At 44.2% G+C, this 12,254-nt stretch overlaps 2 protein-coding genes across 4 annotated transcripts; both read right to left on the reverse strand.

Moving 5' to 3' along the window:
- Window positions 1-1,071: 1,071 nt before the first annotated feature.
- LOC136538077 (uncharacterized protein At4g28440-like) lies at window positions 1,072-3,513 on the reverse strand. 3 transcript variants are annotated; one of them, XM_066530068.1, is made up of 3 exons: window positions 3,353-3,489; window positions 2,848-3,094; window positions 1,072-1,511 (listed from the first exon to the last, which is right to left on the reverse strand). In XM_066530068.1, the coding sequence occupies exons 2-3, from the start codon at window positions 3,068-3,070 to the stop codon at window positions 1,321-1,323; spliced, it is 414 nt and encodes a 137-aa protein (XP_066386165.1). In that variant the 5' UTR covers window positions 3,071-3,094; window positions 3,353-3,489; the 3' UTR covers window positions 1,072-1,320. The 3 variants fall into 3 exon arrangements, with proteins under 3 accessions (XP_066386165.1, XP_066386166.1, XP_066386163.1); XM_066530069.1 differs by lacking the exon at window positions 3,353-3,489 and adding an exon at window positions 3,162-3,285; XM_066530066.1 differs by having other exon boundaries at window positions 1,078-1,511; window positions 2,848-3,125; window positions 3,353-3,513.
- Window positions 3,514-7,753: 4,240 nt separating this feature from the next.
- Window positions 7,754-11,824, reverse strand: LOC136538078 (deoxyhypusine synthase-like). The gene is made up of 7 exons (XM_066530070.1): window positions 11,466-11,824; window positions 10,712-10,879; window positions 10,312-10,530; window positions 9,508-9,591; window positions 8,821-8,926; window positions 8,519-8,754; window positions 7,754-8,116 (listed from the first exon to the last, which is right to left on the reverse strand). The coding sequence occupies exons 1-7, from the start codon at window positions 11,703-11,705 to the stop codon at window positions 8,039-8,041; spliced, it is 1,131 nt and encodes a 376-aa protein (XP_066386167.1). The 5' UTR covers window positions 11,706-11,824; the 3' UTR covers window positions 7,754-8,038.
- Between the last annotated feature and the right edge of the window lie 430 nt (window positions 11,825-12,254).

Consider the following 12,254-nt stretch of genomic DNA (forward strand, 5'->3'; position numbering starts at 1 on the left):
AGGAGTTCTCTAACTTCACGAGAAAAATATTCCAGCTTCATGAAAATTATTTCAGGTTCTAAGAGAAAAATGGTCAAGCCTCACAAGAAAAAAAGTTCACCACCTTAATAGAATGCGTGTGCTCATCATTGGTGTTCCAATAAACATTATTATGCTCCCACTAGTTTAACACCAACATTCCACTAGCCATTTGCAGTGTTCCATGAAAAAGTAAATACAAATCAGGAAGAATAATAAAAACTTTAAAAGAGAGAGAGAGAGAGAGAGAAAGAAATATGCAACAAACAAAGTGAAAGGGTACCAACATGCAGCTGGCTGGTTCATTCAAAAGTGCATGCAGACATGGAAGCGAGCAACAGACCGTGTGCGCACACACATGACATGGCATGGCACATATGTACACTATTTGTTCTCCGATTGAAAAGCGCACGTAACGTTGCATATACATACGACGGGCGACGGCCGTGCAGTGCCGTGCCACTGCCACTGCCACAGGTTTAGGTGCAGGCGCAGTTCCCTTCCTCGATCGATCGATTATTGATCGGCAGGCCGCCGGTCGGGACGATCGATGATGAAGAACCCAGCAGCAGAACCAGGGGCAGCGGCTGACGAGGAAAGCCGCAACAGCCAGCAGGGCCACGGCCAAGCATCATCGCCGCTAACGCTACTGCAGGAAGGAACGCTACGCTCGCTACTACAGGAAGGAGAAAGAAACGCGCAGCTGTCGGCAGTGGTGCGACAGATGGTCAGGGAGGAGGTGCAACGCCTGCTCATGGCCGCAGCAGCAGCAGCAGCCAGAGCCAAGGGACACCACCGTACCGTTGATCTGTGATCCGCTGTGTTGCTGCCTGCTTGCATTTCCCTCCTTTCTCCACTGCCAAGTGTATTTTGTTTTCCTTCATTTCTTGTACTCCCTTGCCTGCTACTCCATGACCATGCTTGCTTCCCTCGAGTTCTAAGTATGTACAGGTAGGTACAGCTTATTTAACACCAAAGAGATCACATCACCTCAAACAAATAGGCAAATAGCGTTTAGTTGAAGCATAAGCATCAACTGTAGCAAACAAATTTCAACCTAACAGCCGCTACTGCAGATTGCGTCCCTATATTGTACCACAGGACAAAAGCTTTTACCACACGGCAAAAGTCCACCACTATCGCATGACATTTTTCACTTCACAACACCAATTTATTATTATTCAATAGCAATCGAGTCATCGCAAAAACAAAACAAAAGTAGCCACGACGCACAGTAAGTAATGGTGCAGCAAATAAGCAACTCAAAGCATACCAACAATACTCCTAAGCAAAGGAAGGTTTTCACTCCACCACGGTCACCAGCTCAAACTCAATTAAGGACAGGTTGTTGTCCTCCTTGACTGTGAACTCAGCTGAGCTTTCAGCAGCTTTCACAATTCCCCACTTGTCCACTGCAAGCCGCATTGAACCCTTGAACATGTCAATCTTTGCATTCCTCAGTTCAACAGTTGTTCCAGGCTTCATTACATCCACTGCACAAAAAAGAAAGATTTATTGTTCTGATAGGTTTACTCTGATGGAGGTCAATTAGATCCAATCCCTTGGATTGGGATCAGATAAGAGCCACGATAAAGGTGAATAGCAAGATGTTGCAACCACATCACAACTATCAACGGCCTTCGTGACAAAACCATGCATGCCACATGCAGCAATTTTTCGTTATTCCCTTTTGGGAAAACATTTTCCTGTAGTTTGCCAAGCCAATAAAAAACACCATCTTCAGCCATCATTTCTACAGTTACTTTTCAATATGCAACACAACGCACAGAAGCACAAGGAACCAAACTCAAACTTAAGAAAACTGAGTGCTTCAGTAAAGAGTGAATCGTGTACATGAGACTTGTCCCCTGATGCAAAGTCACATTATATTAGGCAAGCACAGTTATATCATGTAGGTATGTCAGGACTGAAGATGATCACCAATGGTTAATGGTATAAACTAAATACTCCCTCCGGTTTCCTAAAGGATGTCGTTTTGGATAGCAACACGGTCTCCAAAAAAACAACTTTGACCGTTAGTTTTTGCTATAAAATATTTATAAAATATAGTCAACATATACTTTTATGAAACTACATTTCGAGATGAATCTACTTACATCACTTTCATATTTTTAAACCCAACCAAAGAGAATTTATTTGTAGTTAAAGTTTAAAATGTTTGATTTAAGAAAACCTCAAAACGACATCCTTTAGGAAACCGGAGGGAGTAGTCACTAAGGAGATTCCAACTAGTGATATTTATAATTGGATGAGTACCGACGAATCCTTAAAAAAGGTTGTATGCATGCCTGGAGACTGGAGTGATAATGGTAATGATAAAGAACATGACATCTATCTTAGCATTTCACTAAAAACAAAGGTACGAGTATGTAGGATTCTGACAATATGTAAATTCAGGCAAAGGAACTAGTAAGTTTGAGCAGATTAGAAGCAACGTCGGACTGATATGGTTACTGCTATCAGCATAGGAGAATAGAACAAAACATGCAACAGATGATGAATTCAACTTACATTAGTGCTGTTGATCTGTACCAGCAAACAAAGCTTATGAACTTTGGAAGCTAACTTAGCAAAATCTGACCAAAAGCATGGAAAGTTGAGATTGTACACAATGCAACAACATCAGACAGAACAGGAGACACTGAGATACCACCTCAAGACTAGAAACATTAGTACTAGTCGCACTTGCAAACAGTAATATGTTGTTAAATTGACTGGATTAGTACTAGTCGCATACACAAACAGTAATATGTTGTAAAATTGACGGTGTAAGGTATTGCCAGGGGATGTGGAAAGAATTGGGAGAACCTTGATCATTTCTTGCAGTGAAGACAATGATGCCGGTTTCATCGCCAACCAAGCACTCGGCAATCCTCATCTGCCTTCCCTGGGGCCCTCCCTCGCGGCCTCTCTGGACGACCATCTTGGAGTCAACAACCTTGACGATGAGGTTGTGGCCGTGGGTTCCAGGGCGCAGCTGATCGACCTTGGTGAAGGTTGGCTGCCTGCGAGCGCCAGAGTCTGCCGCCATTGTTCCCGTTGCTCTTTCTTCCTCCTACCACTCTCTTTCTCTTGGTTAGCTAACCCTAAAAGATAACATGAATATGAATGGGAAAAAAAACCTTAGTTAAGTGTCTGATGCGTCTGGACGGATCAGAGGCAGATCCAGTAAAGGGACATGGGTGTACACATGTACACCCAATAATTTTTGCAAAAACTTCGAAGTTAGGAGGCTTGTCAAGTAGCTAAATAGCTTTAGGTTAGGGTTTCGGTGCTCAGCTTCAAGGGAAGGGAAGGGAAGGGGTGGGAGTACCTGGTGGATGTTCGTCGCCGGCGAAGAGACCAACTAAAGCCTCGGCACCTGGCTTAGGGCGGCGGCGGCGACGGCGGCGGCGGGCGGTCGAGAGCGAGAGGGGGCGAGAGAGATGCAGCGGACGAGTAGGGGGATGCAGTGAACGGAACGGGAATCCACGTTATGCAGCGACGGCGAAAAAAAAAGAGCGCACCAGCATGGGCCTTCTTCTGGGCCGTTTTTTTCACAATTTCTTTCGAAATTTCTTAAGGGAGAAGGCCCGTGCGGGTGGGCTCCCTCAGCCGAACAGCGCTCTCCGCGTTCTCTCTCTGCGCCGACTGGGCTACCTGCTGCAGTGCTGCTTCCGCCCCGCCCTACATCAGGTGCCCCGTGCCCAGATCTTCGTCCGGCCCTTCTCCGGCAACGAGTAGCCACCAGGTATGCCCGCCCCTTCTCTTCCCTTCTTGTTGTGCGAAACGGAGCACCCAAAGGCTAACCTAAGCTATTTGGCTATTTGTAATGGGATCTGTTCTAATTGCAAGTGTATACCTGTACTGTGCCTTCAAAAAAATTATCACCCATGTCCTTTACTGGGTCCGCCCCTGCACCCATGTCTTATACTTGATCTGTTCCTGCTTGAGAGGAACCGTTCACACTTGTTCATTAGCATGAGATGATTGATTATTAAATTTCCTGGCTTCTTGAGATACACTTTATACTTGTAGTTGCAGCATTGTTCCTCAGTACATTTCAGAAGGCAGTATGCTTTGCTTTCTACCAAACTCTCAATTTTGCTTGAAGATATCTCGCTGTGCTTGTGACTTGTTCAATTAACCATTTGGGGGGCAAATAACATGTTGGATGAACTTGTATGGAATGTTACTCTGCAATTTTTTTTACGTGGTGATCAGAGTTAGCTCCATTGGCCGCTTGGTGCTAGCCATGCTGTTGCAATTCTTTGTGCAATCGAAGTTGCTTGTCTTTACTTCACGGTGTTAACCTTTTTAAGGCTAATGATGGCCGACATATTTCTTCTGTTCTTTAGTCTTTACTAATTGCAACAACTCATCTCTATCTGTCAATATGTTATCTTTCATCGCGTCTTCGTTTACGCCCTCCCATTTAAAAAGAAAAGAAAAGAAAAAGAAAAGCAGTCTACCGTTGTAGCTTTTTTTGCCAGTCACCTCTATATCAACTAAAGCTATGTACCCTCAGTTACTTTTATGACCATGCATATATGGATTGTCATTTGTCTGCCATGAGGCTGATACTTCATTTTAGAAGGAAAGAAAGGACCATTTCTGTTTTTATTGTTTTCTATTTTTCATAGTAGAAAGGTTTTAATGGGGCCCATTAAGTATTATGGCTGCAAAACATGTGCTAAGTAGCCCTATGGGCACAGTCCAGGAAATCTGTTTGACATGGTGTGGCTGAGCATCATACTTTACATTAATTGATATGCTACCATCCATGCACTGAACCTTTTACTATAAGTACTCACTGTATATATGTTGTCTTCCCTGTGTTTCTGCTACCCTATTTGTGATGAATATTATGCTGAAGCATCATAAAGTTATTACCCATATCACAGCAAGGTTAATTTTCTAAATTGCTTCAGATTTTGTTTACTGATATCTGTGTTACTTGATGGTTACATGACAGTGCTAATTTTTTCCATCTCCAGGTGTCAGGGTATTTGTAAACAGTGACAAAAGCTCTGCTTTGTTGTAGAGTCATGGCTGCAAAGATACGCGTAGTGATGAAGTCTTTTATGAGCCAAAGCAACCAGGTCTCAGGGCTTCTGCCATTCACAAAGAAGATTGGACTACCTGAATCACGAGCCTTGTATACCGTGTTGCGATCACCTCATATTGATAAGAAGTCCAGGGAACAATTCTCGATGCATGTCAAGAAACAGTTTGTGGAACAGACAGCCAAACCACACGAACTTCACAAGAAGCTCTTCTGGTTAAAACGCCTGCGTATACCTGGGGCTCAGTTTGAAATCCAAATTTCTTTCAAGACACGTCTGGATATGGCGAGACTAAGGTCCCAAGCTCCTTGATGACTCCCAGATCTTTCTTATCGTCCCGAAAGTTTGAAGTGCTGAGACTGGTACTCAGAACTTGTATCCATCAACATTTCGTATGAAGACATGCTTATTTTGATGACTTTCGAAAAATGTAGCTGCTAATTATTCATTGCCTCCAGAGATAAAAAATCATGAAAATGCAGCATGATATGGCTTGATTCACAAAACTTTGTGTTGTACTGTTTCCAATGCAGTTTTAGCAGTCATCATTGATCCAATTCCTTTTTAATTCATGCATGATAATGTTTTATTTTGATCTGTTCCATTTGTAGACAAATACTTGGACATTCCCCTTACAATTAGCCAAAGAAAAAGTCATGTATCCACCAAGAAGCTGCTTGTATCTTCATCTTCTTGAATTCCATGCCATGACAGCAGACATATTTGGTGGCAGTGAATACTTATATCTGGTATTATTAAGGAAAACAATAGTCGGTACACAAAGGATGACTTCAAACAAAACGATCAGAGCCCTCAAAAACTAGCCAAGGCGTTTCTGGTATTATTAAGGAAAACAATGGTCGGTACCCAAGGCTTTTCTGGTTGTCTTCCTTTGATCGTTCGCTATCCGTCGAAGCTTGAAGGCAGTAAGGAGAAGGAACAGCTTGAATATTGTACTAAGAATACTGACTGCCGCCATAACAGAGGGTTAGAAGTTAGATAACCAGGCCTTGCCGCAGAACAAACTGAAAGAAAAGGCAAGTTGTCACCAATGTCAAAGTCATGGCATTTAAAATCTAGCCGACTATTTCCTATAATTGACACATCTGATATCTAAATTCTATGTTAACCAACAAATTCAGCGTAACCTAGTCTCACTCTCACTAGCTCTTTGTCGGCACCAAACAGACACCATCGAGGTAGAGAGGCTAGACAAACCTTAATCCAAAGCACCACTGTCACCATCACTCGCAGCAAGGGAACCAATCCCTAGAGGAAACAACTCTTTTCATCTCTTTTATTTAGTAAGATAATAAAAACAAAAAAAAAGAGTGTTTGTCTTTCGAAACGAGAAAATGGAGTTGGCCTAGACGCCTAGTTACGTGGCGTTCCTTATAAAGTATTCAAGATAAAAGAGTTAATGGATAGAGTATCTACCTATCTACACTATTTTGAAGGCTTATGTAAAAAAAATTGAGGTCCAACGGGCATACTCAAGCCCAACCTACCCGCGAGTGGTCGAGCTTGAGCAAAATGTCAAGGCGAGCATCGATGAATTAGAAGAGCCACAACGATACTACCCAAACACAAAATAGGTCGTCTACAGTGTTTTGGGGTACCAGAAAGACGCTCCAACGGATGACCCAGACACAGCGTGCATTTTACGTTCAAGCCGATCCGATACGCAAATAAACGTCTCGAGAGGGAAACGACGCAAATGTCTGGCGCCGCAGAGTTGGGCCCACGGCGAGGCGCGGCCGGCGCTTCCAGGCGAGCCGGTCGGATATGCTCGCCGCCGCCTAGATCCGGCCACCAGCGGCGGATCCAGCCACCACCAGCGGCAGATCCGGCCACCAGCGGCGGATCCGGCCACCACGAGCGCAGATCCGGCCACCACAGTCACGGATCCGGTTGTGGAGGAGGGGCCGCAAGCGAGAGAGAGAGGGAGGGAGAGGGAGGCGCCACGCGGCACGCCGTGCTCCGAGTGCCGTGGTGGAGAAAGAGCGCCGCCCGAGTTGCGCTCCCCATCCCGGCCACGCCGTGCTCCTTGCGCCATGGTGGAGAAAGAGCGCCACCCGGTGCTCCCCATCCCGGGCGCGTCGTGCTCCGCGCGCCGTGCTGGAGAAGGAGCGCCACCGTGCTTCGTGCTCCGACCGCCGCGCGCCGTGGAGGGGAGGGGAGAGGGCGTCGGGCTGGGGGCGCCGCCAGGATGGGGAGGGCAAGGGAGGGGACCGGACGCCGCTGGATGGAGGGGACGGGAGAGGGCGTCGGGCTGGGGGCTGGGAGGGGAGGCGGCATCGGGCTGGGGACTTGGAGATGGGTGGACGGTGGAGAGAGCGAGGAAGAAGCTGATTTGCGTTGGGCCTGTTGGAGAACATAAGTTTTAGGTAGACACCCATTCTACTGTGCATCACCTAAATCAAGCAAATGGGTGCCGTATTTAGGTCTCATCGTTGGAGACAGTCTAACGATGTATGGGCTCATGGGATGAAGCCACTGTTCGGCTTCTTTTGTGAAAGAGGGCCATACAGGCTTACACCAAACACTCGGCACGCAAGAGTACCAAAACTAGCCTCAGACCAATTGCGAAGATCAGAGCCCTCAAAATGCCGCCCGTGCATCAACACAAAAGGGCGCACACAAGGCTTTCAGTTCAAAAAAAAAATGTGTTCATAGAACAGGTCATTTGTCAATTTCTTAAGCAGATGACTCGGATGAACAAATCGTATGTCTGTATTTCAATAAATTATTGGTTGCAACAAAAATGCCACCAACCAGCTAGTACAGCATCAAGTGAACATCGAAGAACGATGGCATGCGGCCCCGAGTCACCGAAAAAGCTTGCACATGATCCCTGTGCAGGTGAAGTAGACCTCGTGCTCCAAATGGTAATTTAGAGAGTTGAACAAAATTCTGCTGTCCATTCATACTCAACCGAAAGCGATTCAGTTTGTTCATTTGGAGCTGTGAACCTTACGTGCAAATGTCGCAGCAACAAGCAGCGGGAAAGCGATGCTTGCATCGCAGTGCACCTGCATTTCCAAATTTTCAAACAGTAGATTAGATTGTTAGACTAATACGTATATGCTGATTTTTAATTGATAGCTTCTATTAGCAGAAAAGGCACAATTAAACAATCAGATAATAATTCATAATCCATTACAATTATTAAAGAAAGTAAGATGTGCATGTTTCAAGCCAAAAATGCAACGTCCTAAATTCTGTCAGTGCAAAAGTTGTCCACAGTGACAGAAGGAAGTTAAGATGTTTTAGAAATTAAGATACATCTTTAAATATACTTTTCGATTATTTTGATACCTTATTGCAAGACGAATCAACAGCAAGGTGCAGCATGATGTTTACCAAAGTAAGCTTAACTAGAGTTATGTGAAACATAAGAAACAGCATCTGAAGCTTTGTGAAGAAACATATACCTTTACAGGTTTTGCTGAACCCTTGATCTTGCCCCATGAGACTGCTTCATCAGGGTGTGCTCCAGAATCGCTACCATCAAACTCTTGGGCCGTGTTAATATAGACAGCATAATCTGCACCATTGCGGAACATATTGGCATTGCATATATGATGCTTTGGAAGGCCTCCACCAAGAACTATAATCCCTGTCTTCCTTGGTGTTGCATGAATGGCTTCCCCATTCATCAGTCGTATATCTGTAAAGATTTCAAGCTCAATGTTGCATAAGAAAGCAAAGGCAAGGACAGAACAGTGAATCATACCTTGTACAATGTCAATAATAAGGCCAGGATTACGAACTGCATGACAGAACAGCATGTCTCCAAGTGATCCATCAGTCAACGCTGGGCAGTATACAGGAATGTTATTCTGGTCAAGTACTGATGAGTTAGTACAGTGTGACTATTGTCTTGAGATGTAAATCAACAAAGTAGCTCATGAAATTAAGAACTCCAGTATAAGAAAAAGCATAAACTTCAATGCAAAAGATATTCTACCTGGAACAGGGAAGGGTAAGCCAGAGTTTATTCTAACATTAAGAATAACAGCTTACATCTACTAAGCTCTGAACGAGTCTAAAAAAAGGTTCAAATATAGATATCAGGCATACAAACACACTGCATTAATCAACGAGATGGGAAGGTTCAAGTCAGGAAAGGCAGCTATCTGGAGAAAATACATGACACCTGGGGCAGTGAAAAAATAGAGCCCACTGTAAAACAACAATAACTTGCTCAAATAACTCAACTGAACTTTTATTACTTTTCACACACACACCCTCAAAAAAATAAAAACACCATATATACAAATAAAAGAGGAACAATAACTTCATATCTAAATATCTAATTGTTTACCAACAGAAATAAATGCATACTTCATGAATAGGATAAGCACACTTCCATTTCTGAAGTTCTTTTAATACTTCCTATGTATACACAGCTACATGTTACCTTGTATGCCCAATAAAGATAGGAGCTTTCGTTGTTTATTTCTTTGCCAAGACGAGCTATCACCTTTGACGGTGTCCAAACATTCTGCAGGGAACAATAAATTGATCCATGACAAAGACATATGGTTCACTTCTTGTTTCCAGAAAAAAACAAGATCAATTACTGATACACCAGAGATGGCAGGTGATCTATTACAAAACATTATTGATGTGGAAAATGCAGGCTGCTCCTGAGTTAAAACATCAAATATCCAGTAAGGTGTAACCTTCTCTGTATTGATATTCAGCAACTTCTGCAGAAACTAATAGCTCATACTTCAAACATTTGGTTTAGCAAGATCTCATTTGTCTGGCTGTTCAAGTTCATATGCATATTGCTAGAAAGAGAAAAAAGAAGGTCATCACTCATCACTCTAAAGGCCAGAAAAAGTATAATTTGTGGATAAAAAAGAAGCTTGTGGATAAAAAAAGAAGCTATTCAAGAAAGGTCAAGCAAATGCCAATATATTTTAACTTTTTTAGTATATCAAGTATGACATGCTACACACATAGTTTCTAAAGAACTTTTGGATCCAGATCGTAGATCAATTCCATGTTAGGCTTTTTTTTCCTGCTTCTTAGTGGCTCCGACAGTAGGAAAAATCTACGGCCCTCTATAAGAAACATTTTACAGGTTGCAAAAAAAAGCATATTCATATTACACTTCTAGTATCTAATAGCCATTGTATATGGCAAATGGTTAGCAGGTACCTTTGTTTCAGCCGGAAGAAATATTATATAGCTTTGACCCAGCAGGGATGCTTACCTCAGTAGATTGCTCCAGCAGCATCTGGTCAAAGAGTGGCATGATCCAGTTCTCAAACTTGCAATAGTTATCATTGGGCACCAACAGATTTCCTATCCGGTTCAGTCCTTTTGACCGCAGCAGTGCTCCAGGTAAAGAAAAATCACCTCTGTACGTTGGTGCAAGGCATTTAATGAGATCCTCCTCTATACCCCCGGCACTTGTAACAATAACATCCACCTAAAGAGCATAGTTTTTCATAGAAAAAGTTAGTTACATTAGAACACTAGAGCTCAATGCATTTGGTAATGTTAGGAGCAGATATGTCTAGGCATGCTTCAAGCAGACCACTTTACAAAGGGACATTGAAACTTCTTTTCAATCTAAACTTGCACTTGTGAAACAGAGTTGGAGAATTTACCATGTGATGCTGAGCTAGAAAACGGATTATATCCCGGATGCCAGAAGACACGAGGTTTGAAGTGAAGCCCAGAAATATCTTGCACTTCACAGATTCTCTATATTTAGGGTCAAGTTCAGCTTCATCACAATCCTCACTGGGCTTTTCATGCGACAACCTCCAATCTAACTTTAGTTCAGACAAGCATAGCAAATATCAGAACCTTGGAAACGATAGTTGCGGATTCGACAAAACTGAAAATGAATAAATATGCTGACGCAATATTGTAAGAGCAAAGGTGTTTTTGTGATGTAGGTAGTTCTACCTTAAACCAAAGGTAAGTCCAACTACAAATGTTTACTTGACAGCAATGTATACAATAAAAGCAGAAACTTCCCCTAGCAATTTTATGTTCGTTTGATCGATTTAGGTGAAAACTTTAACCCGCATAGGAGCTGCCAACGCCTGAAGGTCTGTACTTGTATACTTGGGTCCTTTCACTGTTACCGCAAATTCAAATATACCTACATAACTGAAGTTGTAACAGCTGGACATCTATCAGCTTGACCATGTTTACAACTTAGCCTCCATGCATTCCAGAACAAAATCCATGCGTCTAAACATTAATTTGCCGAGATTCAACAGAAAACACACTACAATAGACCCCGCATCGCACAAATTCACATGAACCTATCTTCTTCGCTAGGTTGCTACAGTTACCTACAAGCGCAAACACGCCCTCCTGACGAAAACAGCAGCGTAGCGAGCGACGTACCATCTGGTTGACGACGTCGATGGCGTCGCCGAGGTTGGATGCCTGGAACCCCGTGGTCGCAAGCGAGGCGAGTAGCCCCTCGAGTGCGAGGCCCGGGTCATTGAAGTCGGCGCCGGCGATCCTCGTGAACCGCGACTCGTCGAGCGACTCCGACGGCTGTAGCACGATGGAGCGCACGCCCTCCAGCGCCTCCACGTCGCGGACCACGCCGCCGCCCCAGCTACCTCCCGCGCCGGCCATCCCTGGAGTCTGGAGCCCGTACCGCCGCCGCCGCGGCAGCCGTGAGACAGCAGCCTCGCTTTCACTTCGTTTTCCGCACAAAAAAGCGGAAGAATCAGGTTCCGCGCGGGCCGCTCGGCTGCGTTTTTCAGTGGGAAGCCTTTTTCCTCTATAGTACTAGTGCTACTTTAGTGTGGTGGTCGGCCCATTGGCGTTTGGTTTGAAGACCTCCTGAGATTTTGGGTCGGCCCATTGGCATTCGGCTTGATGAAACTGCCGCGGAAAGCCTTGCAAACCCACTCGTCAATCTGGCCTATAGCGAGCAGCGCCTCGTCTAGTCGTCTACGACGGCTTCCGAGAGCGGCCTGATGGAATAAAATCCGTATTGCCGTCGATACTCTCGGGGTGCCTTTTTCGATAGAGCAACATTACACTGCTGTTCGTGCGAGTATTGAGTTGTACTCCCTCAGTCCTAAATAGTCAAGCATCTCAAGTAATCATAGCGCCACGTACTGCGGGTGATGAGCCTTATATGGATTGGAGCAGTGAAATCGACGTCTGCATCGCTGA

The sequence above is a fragment of the Miscanthus floridulus genome, chromosome 2, assembly GCF_019320115.1.
Source record: "Miscanthus floridulus cultivar M001 chromosome 2, ASM1932011v1, whole genome shotgun sequence".
NCBI lineage: Eukaryota > Viridiplantae > Streptophyta > Magnoliopsida > Poales > Poaceae > Miscanthus > Miscanthus floridulus.